Source organism: Barbus barbus, assembly GCF_936440315.1.
Source record: "Barbus barbus genome assembly, chromosome: 25".
Taxonomy (NCBI): Eukaryota; Metazoa; Chordata; class Actinopteri; order Cypriniformes; family Cyprinidae; genus Barbus; species Barbus barbus.
The window spans coordinates 3204838-3221377 of record NC_136753.1 but is presented as its reverse complement, the minus strand read 5'-3'; the positions used below and the strand labels follow the sequence as shown (position 1 = coordinate 3221377).

General features: G+C 36.1%; 1 protein-coding gene across 1 annotated transcript in view; it reads right to left on the bottom strand.

Moving 5' to 3' along the window:
* LOC306844911 (semaphorin-5B-like) overlaps positions 1–16540 on the bottom strand; it is a 58223-nt gene that overhangs the window by 20861 nt on the left and 20822 nt on the right. Inside the window, exons 3-5 of the mRNA XM_079377348.1 lie at positions 11197–11426; positions 7699–7798; positions 7576–7621 (exon numbers count right to left, since the gene is read on the bottom strand). Of these exons, the coding sequence (XP_079233474.1) occupies positions 7576–7621; positions 7699–7798; positions 11197–11380 (330 nt within the window). The 5' untranslated portion in view covers positions 11381–11426. The remainder of the gene's footprint in view (positions 1–7575; positions 7622–7698; positions 7799–11196; positions 11427–16540) is intronic.

The following is a 16540-nucleotide window of genomic DNA, read 5'->3' as shown; positions in this document are numbered from 1 at the left end:
TATTATTTTTTAAATATTTTGAGTCTAGCTCTAATATTTTACATATTTAGTTTAATATTTTGAATATTTTTTGTATTTTCTGTTTTAATTATTTGCTTAAAATGTTAGTAAATTTGTTGTGTTTTTGTCATTTTTATAAGTTGCTGTTTTTTAATGTGTAAATTTAGCTATTTTTATTTGAGTTTTAGTTTAAGTAACAGTGTTATTTTCATATCAGTTATATACTATTATAGATTTTATTAATATTTTAATTAGTTTTTTAATATTTTGTTTTCCTGTTGATGTTAGTTAATGTCACTGTAATTAAAAAAAAATAAAAAAAAAATAACTGTCTAAAAGTTAAACTAAATGAAAATGAGAAATGTTGTGTTAGGAACTAGTAGAATTAATTTTTGTATATATTTTATTTCAGTTAATGTTTTTATTTAAACTAATGAAGGTTTCTTTTTATATAGTTTTAGTATTAACAAAAAGATCTCTGTTAAGTACATCAAGTAAAACTAAATAAAAATAGGAAATATTGCTTTCGAACCCAGCTGAAATAAAATACGTTTTTTTTTGTTGTTGTTTATTTCAGTTTTCTTTATTTTTATATTTTTTATGGTTTTATTTTAAGTACAGCACTTTAAAATGTCAAATGCATTTCAGTTTCATCATTTTTGTAGCAATGTTACAACTCTATTACACTCACAACTCAAGATGAAGATGCAGCTTTGCCTGTGTATTCACTCAAAACAAAAATTTTGATAAAAGTGATTGTTCGGCTCGTTATCATAGCACCAAATCTTGGTGCTTCAGTGGTTCTTCACCGGTTCCTCACCGGTTCTTTTGCATGATTGAGGGGCTATATAGCACCGCTATCATATACAGAACCTCTTAAGCTCCTATATGGTTCTTCGGTGGTTCTTTGGGGTGAATAAGGTGCTATATAGCACCACTGCATACAAAGAACCTGTTAAGCCCCTTTGGGTCTTTACGAGCCAAAGAACCACTATAGGTGCTGTTTAGCACCATTTTTGTTGAAGAAATACAGTGCAATATGGCACCTCTTATGGTTCTATATAGCACCATTTGACAAATGTGCTGTATAGCACCTTTAAAGATATGGTGCTATAGCACTAAAAGTGGTTCCCATATGATTACGAGCCAAGAACCACTTTTAGTGCTACATAGCACCATTTTAGTGTAGACTACATAGGGAAGGTTTCAGCTGCCAGACATACTTAAAAGCTTTCCTGCAAAGGAATCTTTTTAATGATTCAACTGAACTGATTCACAACACATTCATCACTCCATGTTTGAGAGTAAAACTGTGATGTGTCAGAATCACAACAAAAATTGTAAAAGATCACACGAAGATGATTCAAACAAATCTGTAAATTGTTTACTTCAACCTGTTCATTTATGATACAGACCACAGCCCACAGCCATATCACCCTGTAGCCCAAGACTGGTTGCCTACTGAAGCTAAGCATAGTTGAGCCTGGTCAGTACCTGGATGGGAGACCTCCTGGGAAAACTAGGTTGCTGTTGGAAGAGGTGTTAGTGAGGCCAGCAGGGGGTGCTCACCCTGCGGTCTGTGTGGGTCCTAACGCCCCAGTATAGTGACGGGGACACTATACTGTCAAAAAGCACCGTCTTTCGGATGAGACGTTAAACCGAGGTCCTGACTCTCTGTGGTCATTAAAAATCCCAGGATGTCTTTCGAAAAGAGTAGAGGTGTGACCTCGGCATCCTGGCCAAATTTCCCCATTGGTCTCTGACCATCATGGCCTCCTAATCATCCCCTTACACTGATTGGCTTCATCACTCTGTCTCCTCTCCACCAGTAAGCTGGTGTGTGGTGGGCGTTCTGGCGCACTATGGCTGCCGTCGCATCATCCAGGTGGATGCTGCACACTGGTGGTGGACGAGGAGACACCACCCCTCACAATGTAGAGCGCTTAGAAAAGCAGAAAAGCGCTATATAAATGTAATGAATTATTATTATTATTTAAATGAACTCCCTGAAACTCCTTCTGTAAAGTGCAAATATCGACATGCCTTTTACCTTAAAAAGCCATGACAACAAACCTAAACCTTTCTTGTTATTATGATTAGGAGGCAGAATAAGTCAATGAGCTAAAACTGTGAAAGATATTCAGTCATGGGAAGCTCTTCCATTCAGTCAGCTTCTTTCCTTAACCCTTTGATGCACTACATGGGTCTAAAGTATTCATTTTCTGTGTTATTTCAGTCATGGATGAGTGTTTCTTTGCTGAATCTTTAAAAGAAATGCATTTTATAATTAATTATTCCAGGTATTCATTAAATATCTTGTTTTTGATTTCCACAAATCACTGTTTATTTTCCCTTTCTTCACTTTATAAAAAAACACAGTTTTTGTATTTCTACATCACTTTTACACACATGGGTCAAAAATGACCCATAGAGAAACATTTGATTATTTGCTATTTTTTTGTAAATAGGAACATATTTACTGCAGAAATCTATTCACCTGCCCCACATTTCACAACTCAACGTGGCTGCTTTTGTATAATTGATGCATTTAGTCTTATTTTATCATTTATTACCACAGCAAATATTTGATATACTGTGGAAGATAACTGGACATAATATTTGAGCTTTAGGCTAAGGTTACCTTGACCTTGAAATGTCCAATACTACTAACTAGCTTGTTGTTGACATATTCTATTTGACCTAATGTTAGCTAGGTCAACAAAATAATAGTCAAAATAATATATTATATAAAAGTATATATCATTGCTGTCAGGCAGAAACCTTGTATCTCCATATTTGTATTTTTTGTCATATATAAGTGCTATTGGTCACCCTTTATGTCTGTCAGTGTTTCTGAAAAGCAATGGTTTTGGACATACAAGGTTTCTGTCTAAACATATTTAAAGTGTTAAATGTGTTGGTCTAAATAACTGCTAAAATAATTATTTTAACAAAATGTCTTTATTCTTTAGTTTTTTCATGCTTGCATTTTCATGCTTGTCATTTTTGACCCATGTGTGTAAACTTGATGTAGTAACACAAAACCTAGTGAAAAAATCTAAATATTAATTTGTGGTCATTGTACAAATATATTTTGAATATTCATGGATCATGGAGTTCATAGATCAGGGAAAATTAAATACTAAAATAAGCTGATTTCAAAAAGATAAAACAAGAAAATGCCCAGCGAAGCATGAAATAATATAGAAAATGAATACGGGTCATTTTAGACCCATGTTGTGCATTAGAAGGGGTTTTCATAGCGTGGGCATCAAAGGGTTAATGTGAAGAAGATACGAAACACACAACAATAGAAGACAAAAAGACGGCGGAAAGTTTTTCTGCATAAGATTCTATAGCTCTATAGCAACTGTGTGACATTTAATTAGGGAACACTGGATGGTTTGTCCAAATGGCATTGGTTCCCTTATCTGAAACGAAAACCCTTGAATGTGTTGTTTCACTGGTTTTAGACATTCTTCCTCTCTTTTGTTCCTTGTCCCTCCCTCTCCTTTCACAGTCTGCTTTGTCATGTTTATCTGTGTTGTCATTTGGCTCTAAAATAATGATGTAGGCCAGAGTCACACACACACACACACACACACACTATAGAACGAAATAATAAAGCATGATTTTGTATTGAATGTGACCCTTATTGAAGGCATCAGCTGAAGAAATGTGAGGATCCAGCAGAGCCTGAATGGAGTGAGAGGAGTGGAAAGGTCACAGATAAAACACAGAGCTCTTCACAGATTAACGTCTGTGCTGAGGGATGCTTTACGACAAACATAAGCACAGCCAGATCTAGATGATCAAACTCACACTATTGAACTGGGCAGAACGTCACCCTAAAATCTAAATATAGACTATATAGTTCAAAGGTAGGTAGGATTAGTTTTGTTTTTTATAAATTACTATAATTCATCAAGGACACATTAAGTTGATCAAAAGTTACAGTAAAGTCATTACAAATAAATGCTATTTGTTTGAACTTTTTAATCATTAAATAATCCTGAAAAAATGGTATCATGTTTTACACCAAAATATGAAGCAGAACAACTGTTCTCAACATTAAAAAATAATAATTAATTCTTAAGTAAATCAGCATATTAGAAAGATTTCTGAAGGATCATGTGACACTGAAGACTGGAGTAATGATGCTGAAAATACAGCTTTGCATCACAGCAATAAATTACATTTTAACATATATTACAATAGAAAACCGTTACTTTAAATTTGCATAATATTTCACAATTTTACAGTTTTTACTGTATTTTTGACCAAATAAATGTAGCCTTGGTGAGCAGAAAAAACTTTTTTTTTAAACTTTCTTTTAAAAAAAATAAAACATTTTTGGATAAAAATATGCTAAATGACAAAGCAAAAATGTATCATTACTGTAAAGAGAAAAAATAAAGATATATTATTTAAACTGTAGAGAAAATGTACATAGTACTTAGTTCTGTGTTGAATTATGCAGCTTTAAATGCAATGCAGTGTAGTTTACTATAATATAGTGACTTTATTACAGTAATGACAGTTCAATGAAAGTCACAAGTGAGGATACAAAAAAGGGAATTACAAAAACTAAAATTATAATAAAGAGCCCCATTAAAACTTTAAGAGTTTATTTTGATGGAGCTTAATGTTCAATTTGAGCTTAATTCAAAAACAACAATCTGGCAATAATTAAAGTGATACATGACTGACAGTCTCTAATGTAAAAACATAATCTGGCTCCTATTGCCATTTGTGAATATTGTTAAAATGCTGTTCTGAGCATGATCAATTATTTTCTTTAAGTGCCTTCACTGTTTAGTGGTAGCTTAAGAAGTTTTAGGCACAACATTGCATACACTAATATAAAAAGAAAACGGATTGTAGAGCATATTTTGCGATTGATGAGTAAAATCTGTGCTTCTGCACTCTTGAAAAGCAGCAGGCGCTTCTGATGAGCACACACTCGTCTGCAGAAGGAGCTGACACACGTTCTGACAAACTGCATCTGTTCACTTGACTTTTGCAAACTACATTTCATGCTTCTTGTTTAAGAGAAAGACGGAGAAACAAAGAGAGAGAGTGCAAGGGTTTAGAAAGCAATCATCAATCTAACCGTGCCTCTGCAGTCATCGGTTGAAAAGCAGGATTCACCCTGAGAAGATCTGTGAGGGTCAGACTTGTGTCACCTCTGGATGTTGAAGGGTTGTGTTTTTTCTCCAACACATTCAAGATCTGCTCATCCAGGCACGGTCATTTGACCTCAGCTAAACGCTCTTATCTGCCCTCTCTCTGCGGCCTGGTCCTGACCAGAACCATCATTAAACCAGAACGCTTTCGAGACAGATATAATAAATCATTGACATGAGATGCAACAGATCCAAACATCTCATTATCATATCTTTCATATATTGACTGATGTGGCTGGTGTGTGTAACTTTACTGAATCTCAATGTCGAATAGCCAATGGGGTGAGTTCGGTATGGCTGAGTAATCAAAAAGTGGCAAGTTTTCAAAACAGTCATTATACCATTTTGTGATGCTAATGGCTGAGAAATTACACACAGCTTCAATGCAGCTTCTTTAATTTTAAGCAGTTAAGGTCTTCGTATCACTGGATATTTATAATTTTTCATATCCAAGTGATACATCAGGCACTTTTGATGTCTCAGGGTGGTGAATTTTGCAAAACTAAACTAAATGAAACGAAACAAAACAAAACAACAAAACTCAAATGTATAGCTTTTATTATTAGCCTTGTCCCAGAATCAAACGTTCAATCTTGAAATGAAAATCCAACCTAAAAATATGAATAATGATATTTTTAATTTTATTATAATCAGAACAAAGAATGAAATAAACTTTTAAATATTTATTGTGTGAAAACGATCTCATCGTTTTTTTAACCAAATTTCAGCTGTTTTTTAGCATAATATCTACCATAACCAACAAGTTTGTCCCTAAAAGATTTTTTTCAAAAGTTTGCATACTTGCTTCCTAAGGTGTTTACCAAGATGACTAAATCACCTTTGAATTTAAAAAATATATATATTTTTTTTTTATAAAGTTAAATAAACTGAAAATGTCTGCCTTTTTATTTATTTTAATTTTTTATGTCATTTGCACCACAAAATGAATGATGATTTAAGACGGACTGTAAATGACATTCATTAATGATGGACAAATTGTCAAAATTGTATCTTTGGTTCCTGCAAATATCCATTGATCTACATGATGTAAGTGAAATATGTACATTCTAAAAGAATTTTTCAGAACAGGGATGTAGAGGTGCACAGTGAGGAGTTTGTCATACTGCTGTGTGTGTGTGTGTGTGTGTGTGTGTGTGTGTGTGTGTGTGTTTGCTCGAGGGGTGACTGTGGGTCACTCTTGTGGACACAGGGTCATGAAGTCACCCTATATCACCGGATTCTGACAGATTCTTGTGAGATCTGCCTCCAAGGCGTCACCCCTCTCAGGGTTACGGTGAACGTTTAGAGGGTTCACCAGCAGGGTCTTCCACAAACGCCAGCAGCAAAGTCACTCTTAGATATCACACAAGTGCTCAAAGCTTTCAACAGGCTTGTCACGCAAGCACAACACAATCTCAGCGTTCCCACCACACGCTAAGTGCAGAGGTGGTCTCGAATCATCCTTCAAGACAAACAAGGCCAATTTAAACCCACTCCCAGATGAGATTGCTGTCTACAGCAGCTCCTCACCTCAAACACAGACAATCTGCGGCAGCAGACAAACGTACAGACGTCTGCATATTGAACGGATCATCTTCTACACTTTATTTGATCTGCAGTGCTAGTGAAGATATCTTGCACCAAAAAGAGTCAGAAAGTTTTTCCATAACCATTTTCCAACAAAACATACTCTGAAGGATGAGCAAACAATGGCAGAATTAGTTTTTTTAAATTATTCTGTTAAGAAATTAAACTAAAACTAAAACAAAACGTATAGATTTTTATTATTACCCTGGTCCCAAACATACACAATAATTAGAGGATTAAAGAAAATATTTTAAATAAATACATTAAAATATTTTTTTTATTATAGCCCTGGTACCAAAAATGCCTTATCTGATTCTTATGCACAAAACAGACTCTACAGAAGGATAAGCAAATTATGACATTTTCATTTTTTTAATGAATAAATACATAAATAAATAACATGGAATAAAGTAAAAAATAAAATGATATCATTAATTTATGATGAACTTGCAAAAATAGTTTGGTTCCTCCTTTCAAGAGATTCAGAGGAGAGGAGCTCAAATCAGGATGCTGAACATGACGCAGCTGTCTTGGAAGTCAATGCTTTTCACACATCTGCACAATACCAGATGCTACTGAATGTGTGTATGTGTGTGTTTGATTTGTTGGGAATTTCTGCTTCTGTACGTCAGCAAATTCAAACATGTGGGCAATCATAATAAAAGACTGAGTCTAAGTGTATGTCTGGCATGGGATGAATTAAATGGGCAGTGCTGGCTCTGCATTTCTAGAGACGTCAAGATGATTGGATGGACAGATGGGAAGGAGAATAAAGAGAGAAAGAGGGCAAGTGACGTCCTACCTGCAGGAGAGAGACGTTGCTCAAACTCAACCGGAAGAGATGATTCCTACACAGAGAGAGGTGCTTTAGGTTTGACAGGCTCAGCTGGGCTTATACTTCGGTGTGTGTGTGTGTGTGTGTTACCTGGCTCCCACTATCAGCTGGTTCCTGGTGAGGTCGAGTGCAAGCGGTGAGTAGTCATTCACTCCAGGCAGAGAGAAAGAGGACAGCCACGGGGTCAAAGCTATGGCAGAAAAGAGTTACAGGTGACATTTAGACAGCCAACACATTTAATCTGCTGTTTAGCTGCCGGTTTCACGGCTTGTAATACCACAAATTGAGAAAAATCCCAAAAGTGAACTCAAATGAAGACCACTGTGATGTGACTACTGGCATTCGTCTTATGCGATACTCTTCATGTTGCTGAGCGACTTCACTGTTCTGTATGATTTGTCTCTGCACACATACAGCGTAGATGTTTAGTAACCGTGTCAGGAACTGTCTAAGTGAGTTTGATTCATGCATTAATTATCTTGTCCATGCATTATGCACTTATGCAATTTATACACTTTTTAATATTTCAAGGCTGCACTGATTTGACCAAAAATACAGTAAAAACAGTTTAATTGTGAAATATTTGTACAATTTAAAATAACGGTTTTCTATGTGAATATATTTTAAAATGTAATTTATTCCTGTGATCAAAGCTGTATTTTCAGCATCATTACTCCAGTCTTCAGTGTCACATGATCCTTCAGAAATCATTCTAATATGCTGATTTGCTGCTTAATTTAATTTTGCTTAATTTTGACACACAATACATTTTTTCAGGATTTTTTGATGAACAGAAAGTAATAAAATTGCATTTTTATGAAAATCTTTTTCAACATTGTGAATGCTTTTACGGTCCCGTTTGATCTATTTAATGCATACAAGCAAAACAAAATAATTAATTTCTTTTTTTTAAATCTAGCTGACCCCAAACTTTTGCACAGTAGTGTATGATTAGATTTTTAAAAACAATGGCACGTTTCACAGCCCACCAACTACGTTAATGCATTCAGAGGCAGGAACAACTGCTGGCAACCTGGTGCACTCCAGCCGTATGTGTGAAGATACTTAATATATGTTGTCCTGTTTAAGAGAAACAGCCACAGAGAAAGAGAAAGCAAGGGTTGGGAGTCCAAACCACACACGTTGGACCATTAATGAGGTGTGATGCTCTCGAAACCCAGTCACAACATCAGCCACAACACAACTCTCATACAGAAAGACAGAGAGGAGGTGAAGGAATAGACTGCAAATTCTTGTAAAACTTGTGAAACTTTAAATACAACCTTTGCAAAATTAGTTTTCTGGGGTGTCCTGCCAGTTACACTACTTCTTTTCAAAATAATGAACTGCGTAAAATCATTTCGTGATGTGAGTGTCTACTGCCAAACATCTTGACGTCAGTAAACATCAGTGAAGACAATGCCATTGGCTGCTGCTTGCTGGAGAAGAAGGAGAAGATGCAGTGGACATAAAAGGTATTTCATCACTTAAAGGTGCTTAGAAGTTATTTTAGAAAAACACACGTAAAATGTCCTGTCCACTACATAAACAGCAGACTGAAGCACTGAAGCAGACTGTGCTGATTGGCCAATCAGAACATTTAGCCAATTAGAAACACTCTGTTTGGCCAAAAGGTGTTTTGAAGGAGAGCATTGTCAAATTGCACGATATGGGCCTAGTGAAATCTTGCGTAAAAGTCGAGACAGATTGTGCAACATGGACTGTCTTTCATGTCAAAATATCCCTAAACTATAGAAGACTTTTTTCTTCTGTGGAACATAATAGCAGTTTCCGTACCTATTGGCTTCCATTGTATTGTTTGGCCATACAATAGAAGTAAGTAGGAATCAAAACTGGTTACCAACACTGGAACATGAAGGTGAGTAAATGACATATTTTTTATTTTTTGGTGATGATTTCCAAAAAAATGATCTAAGATGGCAAAATCGTGGTGAAAATCCTGCGTGAACCAGGCTTAAGTTTGGCGGAAGTCAGCAGAACAAATGAAATTGTGTGATTTAAATGTCTGAAAACGTTTTAGTGGCAAAAAGTAAACAGTGACTAATGATGAAATGATCAGATATTTCAGGAGCTGTTCGGCTCAAGAGAAAAGAAACATTGAGTAAGGAGCCCATTTAGTTCTCCAAACAGTGCTGAAGCAAGCGCTGCTGTAAATCAGGGTCGTTATCGCCCTAAAACAGACGACTACATCCTCAGTGTTTCACACTTAAAAAAACAAATGCTCCTGAATCTCTCTCTATAAGCAAAATCACTCTCTCAATGTCTTTCATGAACAGCAGCTTCTTCTACTACTGCAGTTCACGAACACTTCTATAACAGAGGACAATATAAACACAGCCTCGCATACTAACAGAGCAGACTGTGTCGATTAGTGTGTGATATTAGAAACTGCATGGCGTGAGCACATACTCCTGATCGTACACACAGCTGTGTTAACCTTAAACATCTGGCCAGCATATGATTAAAACTGTTAAACACAGACAGGTACCAATGAAAGGCTGCTGGCAGTTAACTAGTCTCAGATGAAAACATACCTTGGACCAGAAACAGGCCATTAATGGACGGGCTGATGCATACTGCACATAAAAATGGCAAAAGTTTCCTCAAAACAAGCAAATACATGTGTCATAAGTGCAACAAATGGAGTTGGTTTGTTGTTTTACATGTCAGCAATGTCCCTGTAAGCAAGTTGGTTCACTTGGTGGCCATCTATCCAAGGTTTGTCAATGTTTCAATAACGTATCACAGAAACAATAATATCTGACAAAAATGGTGTAATTAACTTCTTTACCCCTAATCATGCTACACTACTGTTTAAAAGTCTGTAAGATTTTTAAAAATGTTTTAAAAGAAGCGTCTTCTGCTCAACAAGGCTACATTATTTGATCAAAAATATAATAAAAACTATTGTGTAATATTATTAAAATTTTATTTGAATATACTATAAAATTTAATTTATTTCTGTGATGCAAAGCTATATTTTCAGCATCATTCCTCCAGTCTTCAGCGTCACATGATCCTTCAGAAATCATTCAAATATGCTAATATTTATTTTTGTATCAGTGTCGAAAACAGTCGTGCTGCTTCACATTTTTGTGAAAACACTGATACATTTTTTTTTTTAATTTCAGGATTCTCTGATGAACAGAAAGTTCAACAGTACAGCATTTATTTAAAATGGAAATCTTTTGTAACATTGTAATGTCTGTACTGTCACTAATCTAATGCATCCCTGCTGAATAAGTATGGTCTAGCTAATGCACATTTAATAATAAATGCAAGTGATGTCTTTTTCAAAAAGGCTCTTACAGCCATCATAATAAGCAATGTGATTTCTCCCTTTCATTTGACTGTTTTTATCCCGTCTCTGGTTTCAGTTAGATGGTCTCTTCTGATATAGCTATAATGTGGACGTTTGGCTATGTAAGACTCACAAGCAGTTTCTACTAGCTCGACCATTATTACTGAGATGTTCAAGAAAAAAATTATTCAAAGGCTTATCGTTTTAACCTTTGGCTTCAAATGCGAGGATGGAAAGGGCAGGAGAGAGCGGTATTTTACACCCACCTGTGTAGGAGGTAACGGGGTGCATTTTTCTCCGGCACTCTTCAGGCAGAGAGGGCGCAGACTCAGGGTCAAAGGTCGCTGGGAGTGATGGCGTCTGTGATGTGACGAGAGGCAGAGAGAGGAAGAGGAAGATGACAAGTCCAGAGAAGGACAGCGGTCCGATCCAGAACGGCAATGCTGTCATGATTACTGCAACAACCACTCCTGTACTCAGGAACGATGACAGAGTCCTGTGAAGAAAAGAGCAACATTCGGGTTCTTCGGATTCGTTTTAGGGAAAATGATTTTAACAAAAACTTTTAAACCTTTAAAGACAGACCTGTTGTGAGCTACAAGGTTGTTAATCGATGGTTTATACTGTAGTTGAAGTCATCAGTTCACATTATTTCAACTTATTTTTTTAAGCAATGAAGTTTGATAGCTGCAGTTGTAGTGAAAAACTACAATACCCATGATGCTGTAAAGAACATTTCAAGTTACAGCAGCCAAATTGTGACAAAAGAGCATGCAGGGAATGACATAATTGAGTCAGTCTCCCTACACTCTCAAAATACTTAAAACCACTTTAATTTAATAGTTTTACATTTACCCGTTAATTTTAATTTATGTCAATCACAATGCTTCATGGGATTGTAGTTCTTTCCCTTAAAGTCACTGAAAATGCAAGCGGGCATTAATGCACTCTTATTAAATACACCATGTTACTAAAATAAAAAAAGACTTGCTTTCTGAAAGCTTCAGACCCTCATTGTAGTCTTATGGGGAAAACGACCAAAATAAATTATAAAAGTAAAACAGGTTTGGAATTGTTAATGATGAAAATACAGATAACAGACTGACAAATCAACAAAATAAACCAAAAACTTGAAGAACAGAAAGAAAAATATGGACAAGTGAGTTAAACGAACAGATAAACAGACAGGCGAGCGGACAGCATGTTGTGTAAGTCTTGCTATTTCTAATCTAATTAACCTCCATCTCTCATCAGAGTAAACGACTGGACCTCTTCCAAGACCCGCAGCGGTTCAACATAATGTTATTCTAAAACATAACATTGATTTTGCTGTAATTGTCAGCCTGTGGACGATGAGCCAGCAAATCATTAAAAGTTTAATTATAAGTTGAAGAAGGGATTTTGATATATTTTCAGCCTGTCATGGAAATCAATGGGTCTCTGTAATGACCTCCCTAAAGCTTCAAACGGTTCACCCAGTTCATTTTCCATTAGGTGTTTGACAGCGTATGAGGCTCAGGTAAACCCAACGTCTAAACAAACATCTGAGATCTTACATAAGCTCAGAATATATACATACACACAGCTTTACTTCAACACAAACCTCCCTGTTAGTCCTCGAGTAAACACAAACACACATGCACAAACACACTTAAACATATACTTCCTGACGTGTCACAGAGAAAGCACTGCAGCATCTGTCTTGGTTTTACACAAACACAAACACACCAAACACCGGCCACTCTGTAGAGAGGTGGTCTGATGTCCTGTATCTGTAACTAGGCCCACCTTTTCACATTTTTGTACTGATTCAATTAAACGTGATGCCATATGATAGTATCAAATGGAAATACTCATATACTTTAATAACAAAGTTCCTTTAAGTCAAGTCGGTCCACTCGCGTCATCTTAGAAACATCCCCAAACAGCTATTTTTAATTTAGAAAAACTACTTTAAAAAGGAAATCCTAACAACTCCAAAACATTGTCAAGATTATAAATAACAGCCAATGCCCCTATCAAAAGAACTATTGGCCTTTTGGCATTTCTATAGTCGCCATATTGAATGTTACAATTTTTCACATTCATTTTTCAACAAGTGATATGTGCAAATAATGTTCAGGAATTTAAATTAAGCTAAAAATTCAAATAAAATATACATTTTAAATGAAGTTGCCTTGGAAACTACCTGAAATAAAGTAAGTACTGCAATTACAAAAACTGAAAAAAAGGGAAACACAAATTTAAAAAGAAAATAATAAAAATGATAAAAGCATAAATGACCAAACCCTAAACTGAAATTAAAATGAAAACTGAAAATGTACAAATAAAAGCTTATTCAAAATATTATTAAAAATTATTATAGCTTTTATTCAAAATTATCATTTTATTTAAAAGAAAAAAATGATACCCTGTCCAAACAACCTATTAATACCTATATATTCAAAATAAAAACAATTGGGAACATTTTCAGCTGAAAATTTCATTTTAGCAGAAACTAATATCAAATATATCAAAAACATTTACATTTGATTTTACATGGTATTTAATAAGCTGATGTGCGAGGGTTAAAACACTTTTTCGTATACAGTGAGGGAAAATATTATTTGATCCCCTGCTGATTTTGTACGTTTGCCCACTGACAAAGAAAGGATCAGTCTATCATTTTAATGGTAGGTTTATTTGAACAGTGAGAGACAGAATGACAACAAAAAAATCCATTAAAACGCATTTCAAAAAAAGTTATAAATTGATTTGCATTTTAATGAGTGAAATAAGTATTTGATCCCCTATCAATCAGCAAGATTTCTGGCTCCCAGGTGTCTTTTATACAGGTAAGAACTGAGAACTGGGTGAAAGTGTTGTGGTCAGATGAGACCAAAATCCACTCAACTCGCCGTGTTTGGATGAGGAGTAATGCTGCCTGTGACCCCAAGAACACCATCCCCACCGTCAAACATGGAGGTGGAAACATTATGTTTTGGGGGACAGGACAACTGCACTGCATCAAAGGGGCGATGGACGGGGCCATGTACCGTCAGGGCCAGGTCATTGAAGCCAACCAAGGCATTGAAAATGGGTCGTGGATGGGTTCCAGCATGACAATGACCCAAAGCGCACGGCCAAGGCCACAAAGGAGTGGCTCAAGATGAAGCACATTAAGGTCCTGCAGTGGCCTAACCAGTATCCAGACCTTAATCCCATAGAAAATCTGTGGAGGGAGCTGAAGGTTCGAGTTACCAAACGTCAGCTTCGAAACCTTGGAGAGGATCTGCAAAGAGGAGTGGGACAAAATCCCTCCTGAGATGTGTGCAAACGTGGAGGCCAACTACAAGAAACGTCTGACCTCTGTGATTGCCAACAACGGTTTTGCCACCAAGTACTAAGTCAGTAATAAATACTTATTTCACTCATTAAAATGCAAATCAAATCAATGCGTTTTAATGGATTTTTTTGTTATCATTCTGTCTCTCACTGTTCAAATAAACCTACCATTAAAATAATAGACTGATCATTTCTTTGTCAGTGGGCAAACGTACAAAATCAGCAGGGGATCAAATAATTCTTCCCTCACTGTACCAGTTTATCATACAGATATACCTATGAGTTGATTTAACACCAAAACAATATAAACTTCCCATCCTAAATGGCAACACTGGCTAAACCAATGTCATGACTTGTGGGCGGGGCTATCAGTGTGTCTCACCAATAGCAGACAGGGGGAGTGTTTACGAAACCCTTTTGAAAACTGTACTTGTATTTACTGTTCCACTTAATGACACTACCATTGGAGCCGAAATTGCACTCTTCAGCTTCATACATTTATACAATACTCTCAAAATCCAGTTAATAAGGAAAAAAGTCACAGCAAGGGGAGGGGGATGTGTAGAATTTTATGAATGGTGCGTATTTGAATTCTTTGGAAATGCATCGAGTTTTAAGTGGAATTCCCTGGCAGCGGGCTCCGCATGCGTACTTTTGCTCTTATTCTTGGCTCCGGGAATGTGACGCTGTGCGGCAGACACTTCATCGCCGACCATGTCTAATGCACCTCAATAGCAAAAGACCCTCAATCCCCCAAATCCCCCTTAATACCCTCAGCACTCCCCCATTCAGTCTATTCATGCCCACCTTCTCAGACTCATCAGAGGCCATAGAGATGGAGGGATGACGGAGAGGGAGATGGAGAACCATGAAAGCCAATAATGGCAGTGACAAATGCACCGGAGGGGGGCCAGGGTCAGACAATGATCAGACTAGGTGGGCCACTGATGGCCCGTCTGGGACGATTCCTTTTGGGTTAATAGAGGATATTAAAGAACAGGATGAATAAATAAGGTCAAAGACGGCTGACAGGCACAACTGCACACAATCACACACAGATATCCTCGAGGTCAGTACAGGTTAATAATGAGCTGACAGCTCTTCTAACTAGATTAGACTATGAGTGAACAATTCAAACAATGTGTGCTAAAGTTAATCAAGATTTCCAAGGATGTTTAAGGGTAATTCACAAGGCAACATGTGTTGTTTCTACACAATATTGCGACATTGCTCGAGTCTGGTTTAGAGGCTGTTTGTTTCTTGCACTTGCAAAGCAAATCCACCAAAACAATCAGTGATTTACGAGATTATCAACTAATGTTATTATATAATAGAGACTTTTCAAAGTGTAAATATAGCCCAGTCATAACATAATGCTTGATTATCAGAATTAAGCAGTCTCCACTTTTGCTGTAACAATGATTTAAAAAAAATATTTCTGATAAGGATGTATTAAAATTGATCAAAAGTGAAAGTAAAGAAATTGAAAAATAATGAAATGTGAAATGAAATATGAAAAATATTTCTAATAAATTCTGGTGAACTTTTCATCTATTTCAACTTTTCATCTACCTTTCACTGTTCATCACAACAATCTTTTTTCATGATGTGAAATGTTTTAATGTTCACTGTTTTAATAATAAAAAATGTTTCATGATCAGCATATCAGCATATTAAATGATTTCTGAAGGATCATGTAACACTGAAAACTGGCGTAATGATGCTGAAAATTCATATTTACGTCCCAGAAATAAATTACATTCTGATATATATTCAAATAGAAAACGTCTGTTTTAAATTGTAATCATATTTCACAATATCTTTTGTTTTTACTGTATTTTTGGTGAGCACAAGTACTTTATATTCCACTGTGCAAAAATGTATTGAACAATTTCAAATCTCTTTCTTTTCATTTACTGAAAAAGACAGTATCCGATTCAGATTCTCTCTCATATAATAAAACTTATCATCTCTTATCATCATCAGCTTTCCACCTCAGTTTCTCTCCTCTCACTTCTGTTCTCCTACATGTAGGTTCTGCACCAAAATATCTCTTTAATACCTGAAGAGAGACCAAAATGACTGGACCACTTTCTCTCCCACAGCAAAGCTATAACGCACAAAGTGAAGCCCTGTGCTGCGTCTGTGTAAAGGTTGTGACTCTGAGGGCAGGAGGTGTTTGGCGTCCTGCAGCTCTCTACAGTAACACGCTGTTGTCTCGTCAGCCCAGTCTAAACCAGACGGAGAGATTTAAAGGCCTTTATGTGGAGTTACAAACAGCACTGG